This window comes from Salvelinus sp. IW2-2015, linkage group LG27, assembly GCF_002910315.2.
Source record: "Salvelinus sp. IW2-2015 linkage group LG27, ASM291031v2, whole genome shotgun sequence".
Taxonomy (NCBI): domain Eukaryota; kingdom Metazoa; phylum Chordata; class Actinopteri; order Salmoniformes; family Salmonidae; genus Salvelinus; species Salvelinus sp. IW2-2015.
In genome coordinates, this window is record NC_036867.1 from 13,536,741 (window position 1) to 13,554,032 (window position 17,292).

General features: G+C 44.2%; 1 protein-coding gene across 1 annotated transcript in view; it reads right to left on the reverse strand.

Annotated features, from left to right (window-relative positions):
• tmx3b (thioredoxin related transmembrane protein 3b) overlaps positions 1-17,292 on the reverse strand; it is a 68,265-nt gene that overhangs the window by 16,179 nt on the left and 34,794 nt on the right. Inside the window, exon 10 of the mRNA XM_023972547.2 lies at positions 333-431. Coding sequence (XP_023828315.1) covers positions 333-431 — 99 coding nt within the window. The remainder of the gene's footprint in view (positions 1-332; positions 432-17,292) is intronic.

The following is a 17,292-nucleotide window of genomic DNA, read 5'->3' on the forward strand; positions in this document are numbered from 1 at the left end:
TTGGAAATGGTAAGAACTACTCCGCCCTCTGCTGGRGTGTCATGTAGCATTACATGACAAAGCCTTGGTTGAGGTTATTATGTTGAATGTAATGATAGGATGCAATACGGGGGGTGGCCCAATCCCAAATCGACCCCTTGACTCTGTGCACTTGTGGAGATCTGAGAGACTTTGATTGGTGTAAGCACTAGGGTAAAATGTTGGAGTTGGAGCTATTACAAATTGCTTACACCTGTCAAATCCACCCAGATAGCCACAAGTGCACAGGATTATGGAAAAGAACTATACTGTGCTTGTCAGTAGGTTGGTAGAGTACAGAATGTATACTGTACCTGTCTCTCCCAGTTCATACAGGGTGAAGCCATCGATCTGCAGGTAGCTCTGAAATCGCTCTTTGTTAACCCAGGAAGACAAGCCACCGTCCACGTACTCTGCAATTACAGAGAATAACAAGACAACAGAGAAATGTCAAGCATTGATGATCAATTGAGAAAACAACAGTTTACAGAGAATGGTTCAATTGAGTATCGACGCGTGGTTGGGAAGTAGAAGGTCAGACTAATTACTTACTTACTACCTGTTGATATTCGCTATGTGAGGAAGACAAGCTCGCACACACGCACACAGTTTCCCACACATCCAGACACTACAAGGAGGGCCACACACAGTGGAGATGTGGCTGGACCATCGACGCCACCTCTACTCAAGCTAGTCCTATACTGAACTGCATCATCATCCAGCTGTGGAGGACCATCTCTCATGAACTGCCAGCTCCCTGACTTCTTCTTCTATATATATATATATATATATTTTTTTTTTTTACAGATTTTGCATGAAAATCGCAATATAAAATAAATATATATTATTTATAATTATGTAAGGATGTGCTATTGGACCAGTGTTCTGCAAGATATTTGTCTATGGGTGAAGTGGTCTGGTAGGATATATTTCAGAACTGCTGCTTACTATAGACTTTTGTAGTATACTGCAGAATACTATACTGCACACCGTAATAACACTTGATTACGTAATGTTTACTTTCGTATTTTTAGATCGGTTGGACTGCTAGATAGCTTTTCTGCTAGCTGCTAGCGTTGTCGATGCTGTTTTGATTTAAACGTGCTGTCCCTGGGGAGCTCATGCCGTGGATTTCCTGTGAGGTTCCCACTCGATCGTGTAGTGRTTACTATAGAATTTTGAAATATACTGTAGAATACTATACTCCACACTGTAGTCTCTTGATTGATTGATTTGACTATTTAAAAACACAAATACAAGCACAAAAGTGGATACAATGCATTAAGACATTTGTTGAGAAAAATACWAATTAAGTTTAAAATGTAGGGATGCACGYTATAAATCGGTAAGCATATCGGAATCGGACGATATTAGCTAAAAATGSCAACAATGGCATCGGCMCTATGTATAGTTTAACGCCAATGTGCAAAACCGATGTCAAAGCTGACGTGCATACCTGTATAACGTAGGTAGATGACGTAATGACGCCACAAAAAAAATACAGCATTCCTAACCTAGCCCACAATGTCTGCTGTGTGGATCTATTTTGAAGTTTAAAAGGAGGATAACAAAAAGGCCCATATGAGGGTGACCGGTAGCGTAGTGGTTAAAGCGTTGGGCCAGTAACCGAAAGGTTGCTAGATCAAATCCCCGAGCTGATAACGTACAAATCTGTTGTTCTGCCCCTGAACAAGGCAGTTAACCCACTGTTCCTAGGCCGTCWTTGTAAATAAGAATTTGTCTTTACTGAATTGCCTAGTTAAATAAAAGGTTAAAATAAAAATGTTTGTGCTGCTATTAGTGAAATATTTCAATACCACAAACCMAATTACTCATTTGAAAGTGCAACACCTCCAGACGTTCAGCGACTACTTAGAAAGAAACTAAGAGCACACTTCCAACGAGTTCAAGTCGACCAGTCATTTGAAAGAGTAAGAACATTTCAGCTAGACAACTCAAAGGTCGAAATCCATTAACGCCAAGATAATGGAATTCATTGCCCTTGACAATCAACCGTTCTCTGTCGTGGATGATGTTGGCTTTCGCCGACTGGTCGAGCACATCGAGCCCCGGTTCACACTACCAAGTAGGCGCTTTTTCTCAGATGTGCCCTACCGAAGTTACACAGTATTGTTGAAACGCACATCCATGAGCTACTTGCTATGGGCGTCACTACTTTTAGCTTCARGACTGACATTTGGACCAGCGATGTCAGCCCCATGAGCATGCMGAGTCTGACAGCACAGTGGCTCAACGAGGATTTCGTACTGAGGAAAGCCGTATTGCAAACTCAAGAATGTGCTGGTTCTCATATCGCTGCTGCCATTTCAATGGCATTTGAGAACATGTTTGAAACTTGGAAAATCCCCAAGAACAAAGTACATGCTGTGCTACGTGATAATGCGCGTAACATGACAAAGGCTTTGGAAGAARGTGGAGTCGGCAGTTTGCCATGCATGGCACAGACGCTGCAACTGGATGTGAACATGTTTTGGCCCAACGCAGCATATCTGACACAGTGGCAACAGGTAGGAAGATAGTGGGTCATGTTAAACACTCACAGCTAGCATACAGCRGCCTGCAAGCAATACAGGAGCAGCTTGGAGTGAAAACAAAAAGGCTTAAGCAAGACGTTTRCACCAAATGGAACAGTACTTTTTACATGATGGAGAGCCGTTTCCCTATCCTAGCTAAAGCTGTGTGCAAGTATCTTGGTGCTCCCTGTACTAGCGTGGACAGTGAGTGCCTTTTCAGTGCAGCTTCAAACATTGTAGCCAAAAAAATAAACAGACTCTCTTGTGAAAAAGCCAAGCAGGTCCTCTTTGTGAAGAAAAAACATCCCCAAATGTTAAAATTGGAAAAAGCCCAATGYCTTTTCTTTTGTTTATTCGTGGCTGGTATAGGTCAACATTTTCATTTCATTTAAAACAAAGCATTTTTGTTATTTTGTTTATTTTTTARATTTCCTAAATGAAAGATGAGATGATGTGTTGTAAATTTGTTCACATTTTACTAGTCAAGTCAGTTGAGCACATTTGAAAAGTTTAAGTTGTGCCATTTATAGCAGTTTATGACATAACCTAGAGACAGTCATTTTTCAAGCAGCTAAAGCTAAAATGATTAACTGCATTTTAGTTTAAACCAATATTTATTTCAAAGCATRTTTAKGTTTCTCCATACGGTCAAGATTGGATAGTAAGAAGAGCCACCAACAACTTCACCATCTTTGTAATATTTGTGTCATGAATATCTGTTGTGTGATCAAATTAATTCATGGATTTGTCATTTACAAGTTATTAAACAATCTGTTACTAACAAATGAAACTTTGTTTCAACTATTTAACTGTACTGGAATGCTTAAAAGGCCGCTATCGGTATCGGCCAAAAATGTAATTGTCAAGTGTGCTCCCTCTCCGGCCTCTAAGTCACCAGGCTGCTCATTATGGCGCACACCTGTCACCATCGTTACGCACACCTGCYCYTCATCAGACTCCATCACTTCCCTGATTACCTTCCCTATATATGTCACTCCCTTTGGTTCCTTCCCCTGTTTCATGTCTGTGCGTTGTTCGTGTTTCTTGTTTTGTATTATGTTGCGTTTATTTATTAAAACACTCACTCCRTGAACTTGCTTCCTAACTCTCAGCGCACATCGTTACAGTCATATTAGTGCATCCCTATTAAAATGTATTTCCACTGTTTTCCTAGTTCACATTTTCACATAACCCACATGAAAAAATACTAAAGCCAGTGCAATAATGTCCTTTTGTTTTCAGTGGGTTTGTTGGGAGAGACTTTGCTGGTTTGAGGTCCAGGCAGTTTATTGGCAGCGCCCTCCAATCAGTTGACTGTCTAAATAAAGTAATATGTATTTCTAAAATATCAATTGTTTATGTAAATGCAGTGGTTAACTGCTTATTTTCTACCATCAGAAGTACAGTACTGTTTGTCACTGTTTTTGGTCATCTGAATCTGAAAGCACTGTTGTATCTCAGAAAGCCATCTAGTGAAAGTAACAGATCTAAGAAGTCACTTTAGTGTCCTCTTAATGCATGTTGTGTGTCAAATAAGCAAACCTAATTCTCTAAGCTTTAAAGTCAATTTTCTTGCAATTGTATACATTTAGCCATGTCTAATGTGTATTCATATGATATTTGAGGGGGGCCACTGCGCTAAGCCAGCACTTCAACTTAATCAGCCCTGTAGTCTATAACCTGGTCAAGCTAATAAACTTAGCTTGTTCTTTATATCTGACTCTGAAATGTTTACCTATAAATGGGCCTAGAACCTAAAGTTMAGATGTTACAATTGTAATACAAATTGTACATTTTTGCTGAAGTGTTGTCTGGTCTGTTACATTGCTCAGAACTGTTGAACCAACTCAATAGGTGGCCTGTCACGAACCAGTGTGTCTTATGTTCTGGTTGAGGTGTTCCCCTCAACAAACAGTAACTGGCGTAGTCTGGTAGTTGTGCCATTTTAGCAAAGGTGTTACTACAATATACTATGGTCATGTCCGCAAAAACGCAACAGTAAATACTAGTCACGTAGGCGAAAACACTACAGTAACTAAACAGTATACTACAGTCATGTCCGCAAAAGCAGTACAGTGAATACTATAGTTTATATAATACTACAATATTTAGACTAGTATACTATATTATTTGTTCATGTGGGTGTGCTGTGTCACAGCTYGCATGTTGTGAATCAGGGTGGCTATCAGAATAGTTTTCCAAACATGAAAACAGTTTTGTTGACGCACAAATTCTATGAATGAACAACATCAGACCGAAGATGTTATTTAAGCATTTTAGAAGAGTCTGATTCACAAGATAACGAACACAGGTCTCAAATTCTACTGTGCAACTGTGTAGGCCTGGATTCTTTTCACACTGTGACATCTGGATGAATAATACCCTCCCTCGACCTTATTAGCCTAACAATTTTGTTTCTGTATACAACCACACTGGTGAATGACTCGGAGCAAAAAAATGCCATTCAGASTCAGGAAGCAGCTAGTCTGAGCTCTTTTCAATTGTACAGTGCATGCATAACTCCCCCGCTTCAATAAAACCTCAATGATAAATTGTCATATTCAACACTACCATTTCCTGAGTGCAAACCAACCCCATGTTGTTTTTCTTTTTTTGTGACCCCTTTTCATTTTTCTTAATTGGAGGTTACAGGTACAATATACAAGGAAAAMAAACAAAAATAAGTGATCCTCCACCCCTAACCTCCCATCCCATTCACCCAACCCAGCCTCCCTGCGAGCACAGAAAACACTCCACATACCACCCCTTCCCCGTGGGCCTGACAGCAATGACAGTCAAATAAAACAAAAATTAAATGCATATTTATTTTATTTTATTTATTTTACGTTTTTTACCAGGTAAGTTGACTGAGAACAGTTCTCATTTGCAGCAACGACCTGGGAATAGTTACAGGGGAAGGAGGGGATGAATGAGCCAATTGTAAACTGGGGATTATTAGGTGACCGTGATGGTTGAGGGCAGATTGGGAATTTAGCCAGGACACCGGGGTTAACACCCCTACTCTTACGATAAGTGCCATGGGTCTTTAATGACCTCAGAGAGTCAGGACACCCGTTTAACGTCCATCCGAAAGACGGCACCCTACACAGAGCAGTGTCCCCAATCACTGCCCTGGGGCATTGGGATCTTTGTTTAGACCAGAGGAAAGAGTGCCTCCTACTGGCCCTCCAACACCACTTCCAGCAAGCCTGGTCTCCCATCCAGGGACTGACCAGGACAACCCTGCTTAGCTTCAGAAGCAAGCAGCAGTGGTATGCAGGGTGGTATGCACAAACATATACAGTACCAGTAAAAAGTTTGGACACCTACTCATAACAGGGTTTTCTTTTCAGTTACAGGTGTGCTCTGTTAAAAGTTACATTTGTGGAATTTCTTTCCTTCTTAATGTGTTTGAGACAATCAGTTGTGTTGTGACAAGGTAGGGTGGTATACAGAAGATAGCCCTATTTGGTAAAAGACCAAGTCCAAATTATGGCAAGAACAGCTCAAATATGCAAAGAAAAACAACCGGTCCTTTCAGTCAATGTGGAACATCAAGAACGTTTTGAAAGTTTCTTGAAAGTTTCTTCAAGTGCAGTCACAAAAACCATCAAGCGCTATGATGAAACTGTCTCTCATGAGGACCGACACAGGAAAGGAAGACCCAGAGTTACCTCTGCTGCAGAGGATAAGACTGGTGGAAATCTGTCCTTTGGTCTGATGAGTCCAAATTTGAGATTTTTGGGCTAAATTATAGATGGGCTATGTACAGGTGCAGTAATCTGTGAGCTGCTCTGACAGCTGGTGTTAAAGCTAGTGAGGGAGATACGTGTTTGCAGTTTCAGAGATTTTTGTAGTTCATTCCAGTCATTGGCAGCAGAGAACTGGAAGGAGAGGCGGCCAAAGGAAGAATTGGTTTTGGGGTGACCAGAGAGATATATCTGCTGCAGCGCGTGCTACAGATCAATCCCAGAACAACAGCAAAGGACCTTGTGAAGATGCTGGAGGAAAGCGGTACAAAAGTATCTATATCCACAGTAAACAAGTCCTATATCGACATAACCTGAAAGGCATCTCAGAAAGGAAGAAGCCACTGCTCCAAAACCGCCATAAAAAGCCAGACTACGGTTTGCAACTGCACATGGGGACAAATATCGTACTTTTGGGGAAATGTCCTCTGGTCTGATAAAACAAAAATAGAACTGTTTGGCCATAATGAAAAATGGGAGGCTTGCAAGCCGAAGAACACAATCCAACCGTGAAGCAGGGGGTGGCAGCATCATGTTGTGGGGGTGCTTTGCTGCAGGGGACTGGTGCACTTCACAAAATAGATGGAATCATGAGGTGGGAAAATGATGTGGATTTATTGAAGCAACATCTCAAGACATCAGTCAGGAAGTTAAAACTTGGTCGCAAATGGGTCTTCCAAATGGACAATGACCCCAAGCATATTTCCAAAGTTGTGGCAACCAAGTATAGGTATTGGAGTGGCCATCAGAAAGCCTGATCTCAATCCTATAGAAAATTTGTGGGCAGAATGAAAAAGCGTGCGCGAGCAAGGAGGCCTCAAACCTGACTCAGTTACACCAGCTCTGTCAGGAGGAATGGGCCAAAATTCACCCAACTTATTGTGGGAAGTTTTTCTCCCTAAACATCATGCTCTAGAGGAGATCTGCATGGAGGAATGGGCCAAAATACCAGCAACAGTGTGTGAAAACCTTGTGAAGACTTACAGAAAACGTTTGACCTCTGTCATTGCAAACGAAGGGTAATAATAAAAAGTTATTGAGATTAAACTTTTGTTATTGACCAAATACTTATTTTCCACCATAATTTGCAAATAAATTCATTACAATGTGATTTTCTGGAGAAAAAAAATCTCATTTTGTCTGTCATAGTTGAAGTGTACCTATGATGAAAATTACAGGCCTCTCTCATCTTTTTAAGTGGGAGAACTTGCACAATTGGTGGCTGACTAAATACTTTTTTGCCCCACTGTACATACTCATATTATTTTTGTATGTATTTGTTGGGCTTTATAGATTTTTTATTTGTATGTGCTGGGCTTCAGCTGAGATTATTCTTACAAAGTATATACACTACCGGTCAAAGTTTTTAGAACACCTCCATTTTTATAGTTCTTTATAAAATTTCACACAGTTTGTCTTAATGTATTCTGAAATTAAAGCATAGAACAAATAAACAATTGGAGACAGAAAATAAATCTGGGAATCTTTTTGTTTAACAAAATGTTATCGTCAAAGTAGCCACCTTTTGCAGACATAACAGCCAAACACACTCGTGGCATTCTTTCTACAATGGAAATCAAATATCGTTCGGAAAGTTCTTCCCAACACTGTTGCAGAAGTTCCCACAAATGTGTTGCACTTGTAGGTTGCTTTGCTTTCACCCTTCTGCCAGGTTCATCCTAAACCAGCTCGATGGGGTTTAAGTCTGGAGACTGTGCAGGCCATTCCATGATTTGAAGCCTACCGTCTTGTTCTTTTCTTATAAGGTACACTACAGTACACAGTACACAGGTACACAACATTTTTTGCCCATTAAAATATCAAATTGATCAGAAAAACAGTGCAGACATTGTCAATGTAAATGACTATTGTAGCTGGAAACGGCAGATTTTTTATGGAATATCTACAAAGGCGTACAGAGGCCCATTATCAGCAACCATCACTCCCGTGTTGCAATGGCACGTTGTGTTAGCTAATCCAAGTTCATCATTTTAAAAAGGCTAATTGATCTTTAGAAAACCCTTTTGCAATTATGTTAGCACAGCTGAAAACTGTTGTGCTAATTAAAGAAGCAATAAAACTTAGACTTGTTGAGTATCTGGAGGATCAGCATTTGTGGGTTTGATTACAGGCTCAAAATGGCCAGAAACAAAGAACTTTCTTCTGAAACTCATCAATCTATTCTTGTTCTGAGAAATGAAGGCTATTCCATGCAAGAAATTGCCAAGAAACTGAAGATCTCGTACTATGCTGTGTACTACTCCTTTCACAGAACAGCGCAAACTGTCTCTAACCAGAATAGAAAGAGTGGGAGGCCCTGGTGCACAACTGAGCAAGAGGACAAGTACATTAGAGTATCTAGTTTGAGAAACAGACYCCTCACAATTTCTCAAATGGTAGCTTCACTAAATAGTACCTGCAAAACACCAGTCTCAATGTCAACTGTGAAGAGGCGACTCCGGGATGCTGTCCTWGGCAAAGAAAAATCCATATCTCAGACTGGCCAATAAAAAGAAAAGATTAAGATGGGCAAAAGAACAGACACTGGACAGAYGAACTCTGCCTAGAAGGCCAACATCCCGGAGTCGCCTCTTCACTGTTGACGTTGAGACTGGTGTMTTGCGCTTACCTTTGTACCATTTCAGGTTATTCACTGGACTTGAACTGCTTAAATTTCTGGAAAAACTGSAAAAATGGGGGTGTTCTAAAACTTTTGACCAGTAGTGCATTTGTGCAGGCTGCAATTGTTCCTTGACTAGCACCAATCATTCTCACGGTTGTTAATTCTAATGTTGTAACTTCTAATAGTAACTGTATCCARTGGCGAATTGGGAGAAAGGTGATCTAAGAGCCAACATTATTTTTGTGGCAGTGCTACCTGCCAGCAGTAATCTTCTCTGATTGAGAGATTCAAGGAGCCATCATCATTGAGTAACACAGTAATATTTACATTCATGCACTTCCAAATGTATGTCCCAGAAGCATTTAATTGAAGGGCACTCCAACATCAGATGAAGAAATGTGCTTAGTTATTATGAAGGGACACAGTGAACAGGTAAGAGTTGGAGCCAATTTCATCGTAAAATGTTTCCTTGGTGTTAAATACAGTCTGTGAACAAAGGTTAAATGTTTGATGGTTCGGATTACGGGATGCCAAGGTCATATTTTTCCATATTCTGTTCCAGTTAAAGTGCTGTTCAGATTCACTTAGATCTGTGGATCATATTTTAATGGCTAGCTCAGAATATGAGCTTTCCAAAAGTAGATTATACATTATAGAGATCAGTCCTTTCGGGAACCCAGATAATTTATTTATACATCCCATCATTGGATGGTTCGGTAGTTGGGTTTCCCAAGAGTCCCTAGGCCAACATAGCTGACCTAAGTTGTAAKTATAGAAAAAAGGAGTTGCCTGGTAATGMGTCTTTCAAATATTTACTGTCCATGATAATTGGTAAGGGTACAGATTACACATTTGGACCTTTGGGAGGATGCAAAAGGCCATCCTCCAGATCACAAGGCATTATTGTGAAATATGATATGTCTAACAACGTTGCAAGTCGTTTTTTTACCTTGACATGTGGAACAGGCGTTTGAACGGAAAATACCTTKTCTCGTTTCGCCATCTGCCACTAGCGACAGTGAGCAGCGGGGAAGCAGAACCAAGCTTGACTACACTGTTCTCCCAGAAAAAGAAGCAGCACATGGGCACCGGATGAAATGATTGATGTCAAGTACAAGATTCCATTATGAAATGTTAAGTTAACAAGACCTCGTTGGGTAACACCAGCTAGCTAAAGAATAAAAATAATGCTGTAGGTGTGAACACATTTATAATAAGCTAATAGTAGGACTCCCTCCTATAGGAGATATGCGTTGACCACCCAACCATAATACCTGTAATAAACTTATGGACCATCATGGTCATACAATGCTAATACAAGTTTTCCTCACGTAGTCAAAAGCTAAGCTTTGGCTGCATATACGGTATGCAACGGTGAGTCATCTCTTTGCCGTTACATACTGTACAGCAGGTTATATGTAGTCTTAGCAAGATGTTCTTCACAGCACCGAGTCAGACGTGGGCAGACTGGCATTCCAGAAAGTTCTCTCCACATCTGCTTGGCCTTTATAGACAGCAGGTGGGCAGGCGGCAGCTTGAAAGTMTATTCTCCCTCCCTACTGAAGCAGTGGGGGAGACAGAGAGGGAGAGAGGAGAGAGGGTAGGCATCACGCTGAGTCCAGCAGCCTGACTGGGCCTCGTTCACCTTGAAACAAATTAGCTCGCGCCTAGCGCTCGTCTCTGCCTGGGTCGAGCCCTGCAATCTCCACATACACCAACACAAGCCTCATACACCAACACAAGCTTGTCAGCCTGAGTTTCACAAATCAGGAGGGGTCGAGGGAAGGTGATAAGCCAGCGTATTTAGTTTGAATGTGAGATGCAGGTGTGACATATCCCTGGTAAAGGAAGGTTAATGGTGGATTGGCCCTCTGAGACAAAGCAGACTGAAAAGGAGAGGAGGCTCGTGTTAAGGGCCTGACTACCAGGGCTATGTCACTCACACGATAAGAGAGAGCACAACAAGCCAAAAGATGGGTTGGGATAGCTTGGCAACATCCACAGACCAGATGATAATGATATCTGGCATGGCATGAACATCAGCAAAGGAGAGCATGGTTACCGTGTGCTAGCAAATGATATGACAGGCAGGGCACACGACAGCAAATGGTGTGCAGTGTTGTACGGTATACCAGTACCACGGTAATACCACGGTACCAAAACATTATGATACTTATGATACCAACATTTCAGAATATAAGCATTTCGCTACACCCGCAATAAAATCTGCTAAATATGTGTATGTGACCAATACAATTTGATTTTCATATGATACTACCAAGTTTTTCAGCCCTACCGATCTAAAGAACCGGTTGGCGCCCGTTATAAAATGTTTATAAAGTCATTTAAAAAAAAAAAATGAATTCAGTTGAATTTAAGCAAGTCACTAGTCTCCTGTATAACACAAACTCATTTCCTTGACAACAGCTATACTCAACAGGCCATATGGTGGCGCACAAATGACTCAGTGTCGTCCGGGTTAAGGGAGGGTTTGGCCGGGGTAGGCCGTCATTGTAAAATAAGAATCTGTTCTTAACTGACTTGCCTAGTTAAATAACGGTTCAATTAAAAATGTATTAAAAAAAAAAAAACAGCTCTGCGCTGCGAAGCATAAATGTCCTGACTTCTGCAGAGGCCATATCACCGTAAATGCTGCACGGCCAATGCATGGAGCGCCTGAACTCACCTGCTTCTCTCCGTCCTCTCTTCACGCGGGTCTATTCCTCAGTCAGTTTTTTGGGTAAATAATTTAGCCGTGATGGCGAGCGGGGATGCAGACCCAGATCAGTCTTCTGTTGTTAGATTTGTACATTTGTTACATTGGAGCAGTGCGCCAAGCGAACAATGTTGATACATTGTATAATTTAATCGCCTGTTATAACCAAGAGCACAAACCAGTCTGAGTAGACTTTGCAAGTTCACTGTCATGCAGCCTCAGAGTGTCAGTGGGAAAATGGAGCACCACTTGGCGAAAGGCATACTTGCAGCTTTAGAGCAAAMAAAACGGCTGTCTCTAGCCTAAATTGTAAAAAACATAATAATACCCATATTACCCCAGATGCCTTTTTATATAATTTCACAAACCATAACGCGGGCCGTTTTTAAAGTAATCCCGAGTCGCTAAATATTGGTGTGATAACAAACAATGTTGTTCAGTAATGTTAACTAGCTAGCTAACAACCTGGTAAAGAGAACAGCCTCAAGACTGGCGAGATTACTGGAGGATCATTTTCTGCTACAAAATTATTTAGGTGGTCATGTACCAATCTGAGAACACTGCTAGCATTAATCTTTCATGATTTATATATATTCTACCATCTATGCATTATTCACTTTACCCCTACTTAACATGTAAAATAACCTCAAACAACCGTACCCCTGCACATTGACTCGGTAACAGCTTTTTCAGCCCCTGAGAGGTACCCCGATCTCCCGTAAATGAAAATCACGGACATGTTGATGTGTGCTTGCTTTCCGTTTTTATGTGGAGTTTATATTCTACTCTTAGTTAAAAGTCATTTAGAGATAAAATAATAATTCTATTAAACACAAATATGTAAACTATGTGGTAGTGAAGTAATAGAAGTATTAAGAGGCAATTGTAGCGCGAATAGCAGCGCTACTACGTGTTCTGTATTGCTAGCATACCATGTGACAAATAAGGATCACTCAAATCTTGATTCATTTTTCTGTTTGACTATTCACAAGCACTTATACTTCACAACAGTTGGACAGTTTTAGTACTATCCAATCGCATCGTGCTAGTCCGCCTACAACATTGTTAGTGCACTAGCAATGTTTCCAGCACATTACTGGTGTGTTATAAGTTGGACGACGCTAATTGGTCCGGGTATATATTTGGGTGCCAGCGTGAACATGAATTGTATGCCAAAATATTTTAAAGTGAATCTTCTGTTCTTTATATTCCTTTTGCCGAACTGATTAATGTGCATGAGATTAAAAAACACTGGGAAGCTCTCCTTAATGTTAAGGATAGGTCTCTCTGCTATTTATTTTCCTCTGTCGTATTTTTGTCTCCAAGCGGGAGGCCAGGTCTCGCCGCTGCGACAGCCACGATAACGTGCTTCGCACTACTGCTGACTTTTGTGCGTGGGTCTAGTAACTGTGCCATATCACCGTAAATGCTGCCGGCCAATGCATGGAGCGCCTGAACTCACTGCTTCTCTCCATCCTCTCTTCACGCGGGTCTATTCCTCGTCAGTTTTTTTGGGTAAATAATTTAGCCGTGATGGCGATGCAGGACCCAGATCAGTCTTCTGTTGTTAGATTTGTACATTTGTTACATTGGAGCAGTGCGCCAAGCGAACAATGTTGATACATTGTATAATTTAATCGCCTGTTATAACCAGAGCACAAACCAGTCTGAGTAGACTTTGCAAGTTCACTGTCATGCAGCCTCAGAGTGTCAGTGGGAAAATGGAGCACCACTTGGCGAAAGGCATACTTGCAGCTTTAGAGCAAATAAAACGGCTGTCTCTAGCCTAAATTGTAAAAAACATAATAATACCCATATTACCCCGATGCCTTTTTATATAATTTCACAAACCATAACGCGGGCCGTTTTTAAAGTAATCCGAGTCGCTAAATATTGGTGTGATAACAAACAATGTGGTTCAGTAATGTTAACTAGCTAGCTAACAACCTGGTAATGTCACGTTCCTGACCTGTTTTCTGTTAGTTTTGTTAGTTTTTGTTGGTCAGGACGTGAGTGTGGGTGGCATTTCTATGTTTTTGTGTTTCTATGTGTAGGTCTATTGTAATCAGCCTTATTGGTTCTCAATCAGAGACAGGTGTTTGACGTTGTCTTCTGATTGAGAACCATATAGGTTAGCTGTTCACACTGTTTGGTTTGTGGGTGGTTGTCTCCTGTGTCTGTGTTTGTTTGCACCATACAGGACTGTTTCGTTCGTTTGTCATTTGTTTGTAGTAAGTACTTGTTCGTTCGTTCGTTCTGCGTGTTTCATGTCAGTTCATCGTTCTAGTTTGTCTACATTCGTTTTGTATTTTTGTAATCATTTCAAGTATATTTCGTTTTTGTTCTTGTTTAATAAAATTCATTATGGCATTTCAACGGCGCTGCACCTTGGTCGAATCACACTACTCCTCCTCTTCGTATGAAGAGGAGGAGGAACGTCGTTACAGAACCACCCACCAATCCAGAACCAAGCAGCGTAATGTCGAGCAGAGGAACCAGGACTCGTGGACTTGGGAGACGTTTAAAATGGAAAGGGTTGCTACACATGGAGGAGATCCTGGCTGGAAGGGATCGCCTCCCATGGGAACAGCTGGAGGCACTGAGAGAGGCAGAGGCACCGGAAGAAGGAACCGGCGTTATGAGGGACGCGTCTAGCACGGAAGCCCGAAAAGCCCGTGAGTACTACCCAAAAATTTCTTGGGGGGGGGGGGGGCTAAGAGGTAGTGTGGCCAAGGCAGGTAGGAGACCTGCGCCCACTTCTCAGGCTAACCGTGGAGAGCGGGAGTCGGGCCAGACACCGTGTTACGCAGTAGAGCGCACGGTGTCTCCTGTACGTGTGCATAGCCCGGTGCGGGTTATTCCACCTCCCGCACTGGTGGGCTTAGATTGGGCATTGAGCCAGGTGTCATGAGGCCGGCTCAACGCGTCTGGTCTCCAGTGCGTCTCCTCGGGCGGCATACATGGCACCTGCCTTACGCATGGTTTCCCCGGTTTGCCTACATAGCCCGGTGCGGGTTATTCCACCTCCCCGCACTGGTCGGGCGACCGGGAGCATTCAACCAGGTAAGGTTGGGCAGGCTCAATGCTCAAGAGAGCCAGTACGCCTGCACGGTCCGGTATTTCCGGCGCCACCTCCCCGCCCCAGTCCAGTACCAACAGTGCCTACACCACGCACCAGGCTTCCAGTGCGTTTCCAGAGCCCTGTTCCTCCTCCACGCACTCTCCCTGTAGTGCGTGTATCCAGTTCGGTGCCTCCAGTTCCGGCACCACGCACTAAGCCTCCTGTGCGTCTCCAGAGCCCTGTACGCACTGTTCCTTCTCCCCGTACTCGTCCTGATGTGCGTGCACTCAGCCCGGTGCCACCAGTGCCGGTACCACACACCAGGCCTATAGTAGGCGCTTCGAGAGGTCAGTGTGCCCTGTCCCTGCTCCCCCGCTAGGCTTTGAAGTGCGTGTCTCCAGTCCGGTGCCTCCAATTCCGGCACACGTACCAGGCCTACAGTGCGTCTCAGCCGGCCAGAGTCTGCCGTCTGCCCAACGGCGCCTGAACTGTCCGTCTGCCAAGCGCCGCATGAACTGCCCGTCTGTATTGAGCCTTCAAAGCCCCGTCTGCCATGAGCCTACAGAGCCTTCCGCCAGACAGGAGCCGCTAGAGCCTTCCGCCAGACAGGAGCCGCTAGAGCCTTCCGCCAGACAGGAGCCGCAGAGCCTTCCGCCAGACAGGAGCAGCCAAAGCCTTCCGCCAGACAGGATCAGCCAGAGCCATCCGTCCCGCAGCGCCATCTGAGCCAACGTCCTCCGCAGCGCCATCTGAGCCTCCGTCTCCCCAGCGCATCTGAGCCATCCGTTCTCCCCAGCCGCCATCTGAGCATCCGTCTCCCCAGCGCATCTGAAGCCATCCGTCTCCCCAGCGCCATCTGAGCCATCCGTCTCCCCAGCGCCATCTGAGCCATCCGTCTCCCCAGCGCCAATCTGAGCCATCCGCTCCTGTCCCGACGCCATTAGAGCCGCCCGTCTGTCCCGAGCCGTCAGAGCCGATAGTCAGACGGGATCTGCCAGAGCCGCCAACCAAGACGGGATCTGCCAGAGCCGCCAACCAGACGGGATCTGCCAGAGCCGCAACCAGACGGGATCTGCCAGAGCCGCCAAACCAGGAACGGGTCTGCAAGCCGCCAACCAGGATCTGCAGAGCCCACAGACGGGATCTGCCAGAGCCGCCAAACCAGACGGGATCTGCCAGAGCCGCCAACCACCGACGGGATCTGCCAGAGCCCGCAACCAAGACGGGAATCTGCAGAGCCGCCACCAGAGGGATCTGCCAGAGCCGCCAGTGAGCCATGAGCGTCCAGAGCCGTAGTGGCCATGAGCAGCCAGAGCCGTCAGCCTGCCATGAGCGTCCAGTGCCGTCAGCCTGCCATGAGCGTCCAGTGCCGTCAAGCCTGCATGAGCGTCCAGAGCCGTCAGCCTGCCATGAGCGTCCAGAGCCGTCAGCCTGCCATGAGCGTCCAGAGCCGTCAGCCTGCCATGAGCGCAACGTCAGCACGCCAGAGCGTCCAGAGCCGTCAGCCTGCCATGAGCGTCCAGAGCCGTCAGCCTGCCATGAGCGTCCAGAGCCGTCAGCCTGCCATGAGCGTCCAGAGCCGTCAGCCTGCCATGAGCGTCCAGAGCGTCAGCCTGCCAGAGCTCCAGAGCCGTCAGCCTGCCATGAGCGTCCAGAGCCGTCAGTCAGCCATGACTGCCCCTCAGCCGAACGGCTAGTAATCCAGAACTGCCCCTCAGTCCAGAGCTGTCTCTCTGTCCGGAGCTGCCCTTCAGTCCGGAGTTGCCCCTCTATCCTGGCTACTCTCTATCCTGAGCTACCTCTCTATTCTGAGCTATCTCTCTATTCCGACCTACCTCGCTGTCCTGAGCTACCTTGTCCCGGAGCTGTCCCTTATCTTGGTGTTGCCCCTTATATTAGGTGGGTGGAATAATGGGGTGGTCATTGTAAAGGGGAGAAGTAAGCTGGGATTGATTATGGTGGGGTGGGGACCTCGTCCAGAGCCTGAGCCACCACCGTGGTCAGATGCCCACCCAGACCCTCCCCTAGACTTTGTGCTGGTGCGCCCGGAGTTCGCACCTTGAGGGGGGGTGTTATGTCACGTTCCTGACCTGTTTTCTGTTAGTTTTGTATGTTTTTGTTGGTCAGGACGTGAGTGTGGGTGGGCATTTCTATGTTTTGTGTTTCTATGTGTAGGTCTATTGTAATCAGCCTTATATGGTTCTCAATCAGAGACAGGTGTTTGACGTTGTCTTCTGATTGAGAACCATATATAGGTTAGCTGTTCACACTGTTGGTTTGTGGGTGGTTTTGTCTCCTGTGTCTGTGTTTGTTTGCACCATACAGGACTGTTTGTTCGTTCTTGTCATTTTGTTTTGTAAGTAATACTTGTTCGTTCGTTCGTTCTGCGTGTTTCATGTCAGTTCATCGTTCTAGTCTTGTCTACATTCGTTTTGTTATTTTGTAATCATTTCAAGTATAGTTCGTTTTTGTTCTTGTTTAATAAATTCATTATGGCATTTCAACGCGCTGCACCTTGGTCGAATCACTACTCCTCCTCTTCGTATGAAGAGGAGGAGGAACGTCGTTACAGGTAACTTGACAGTAGGTTC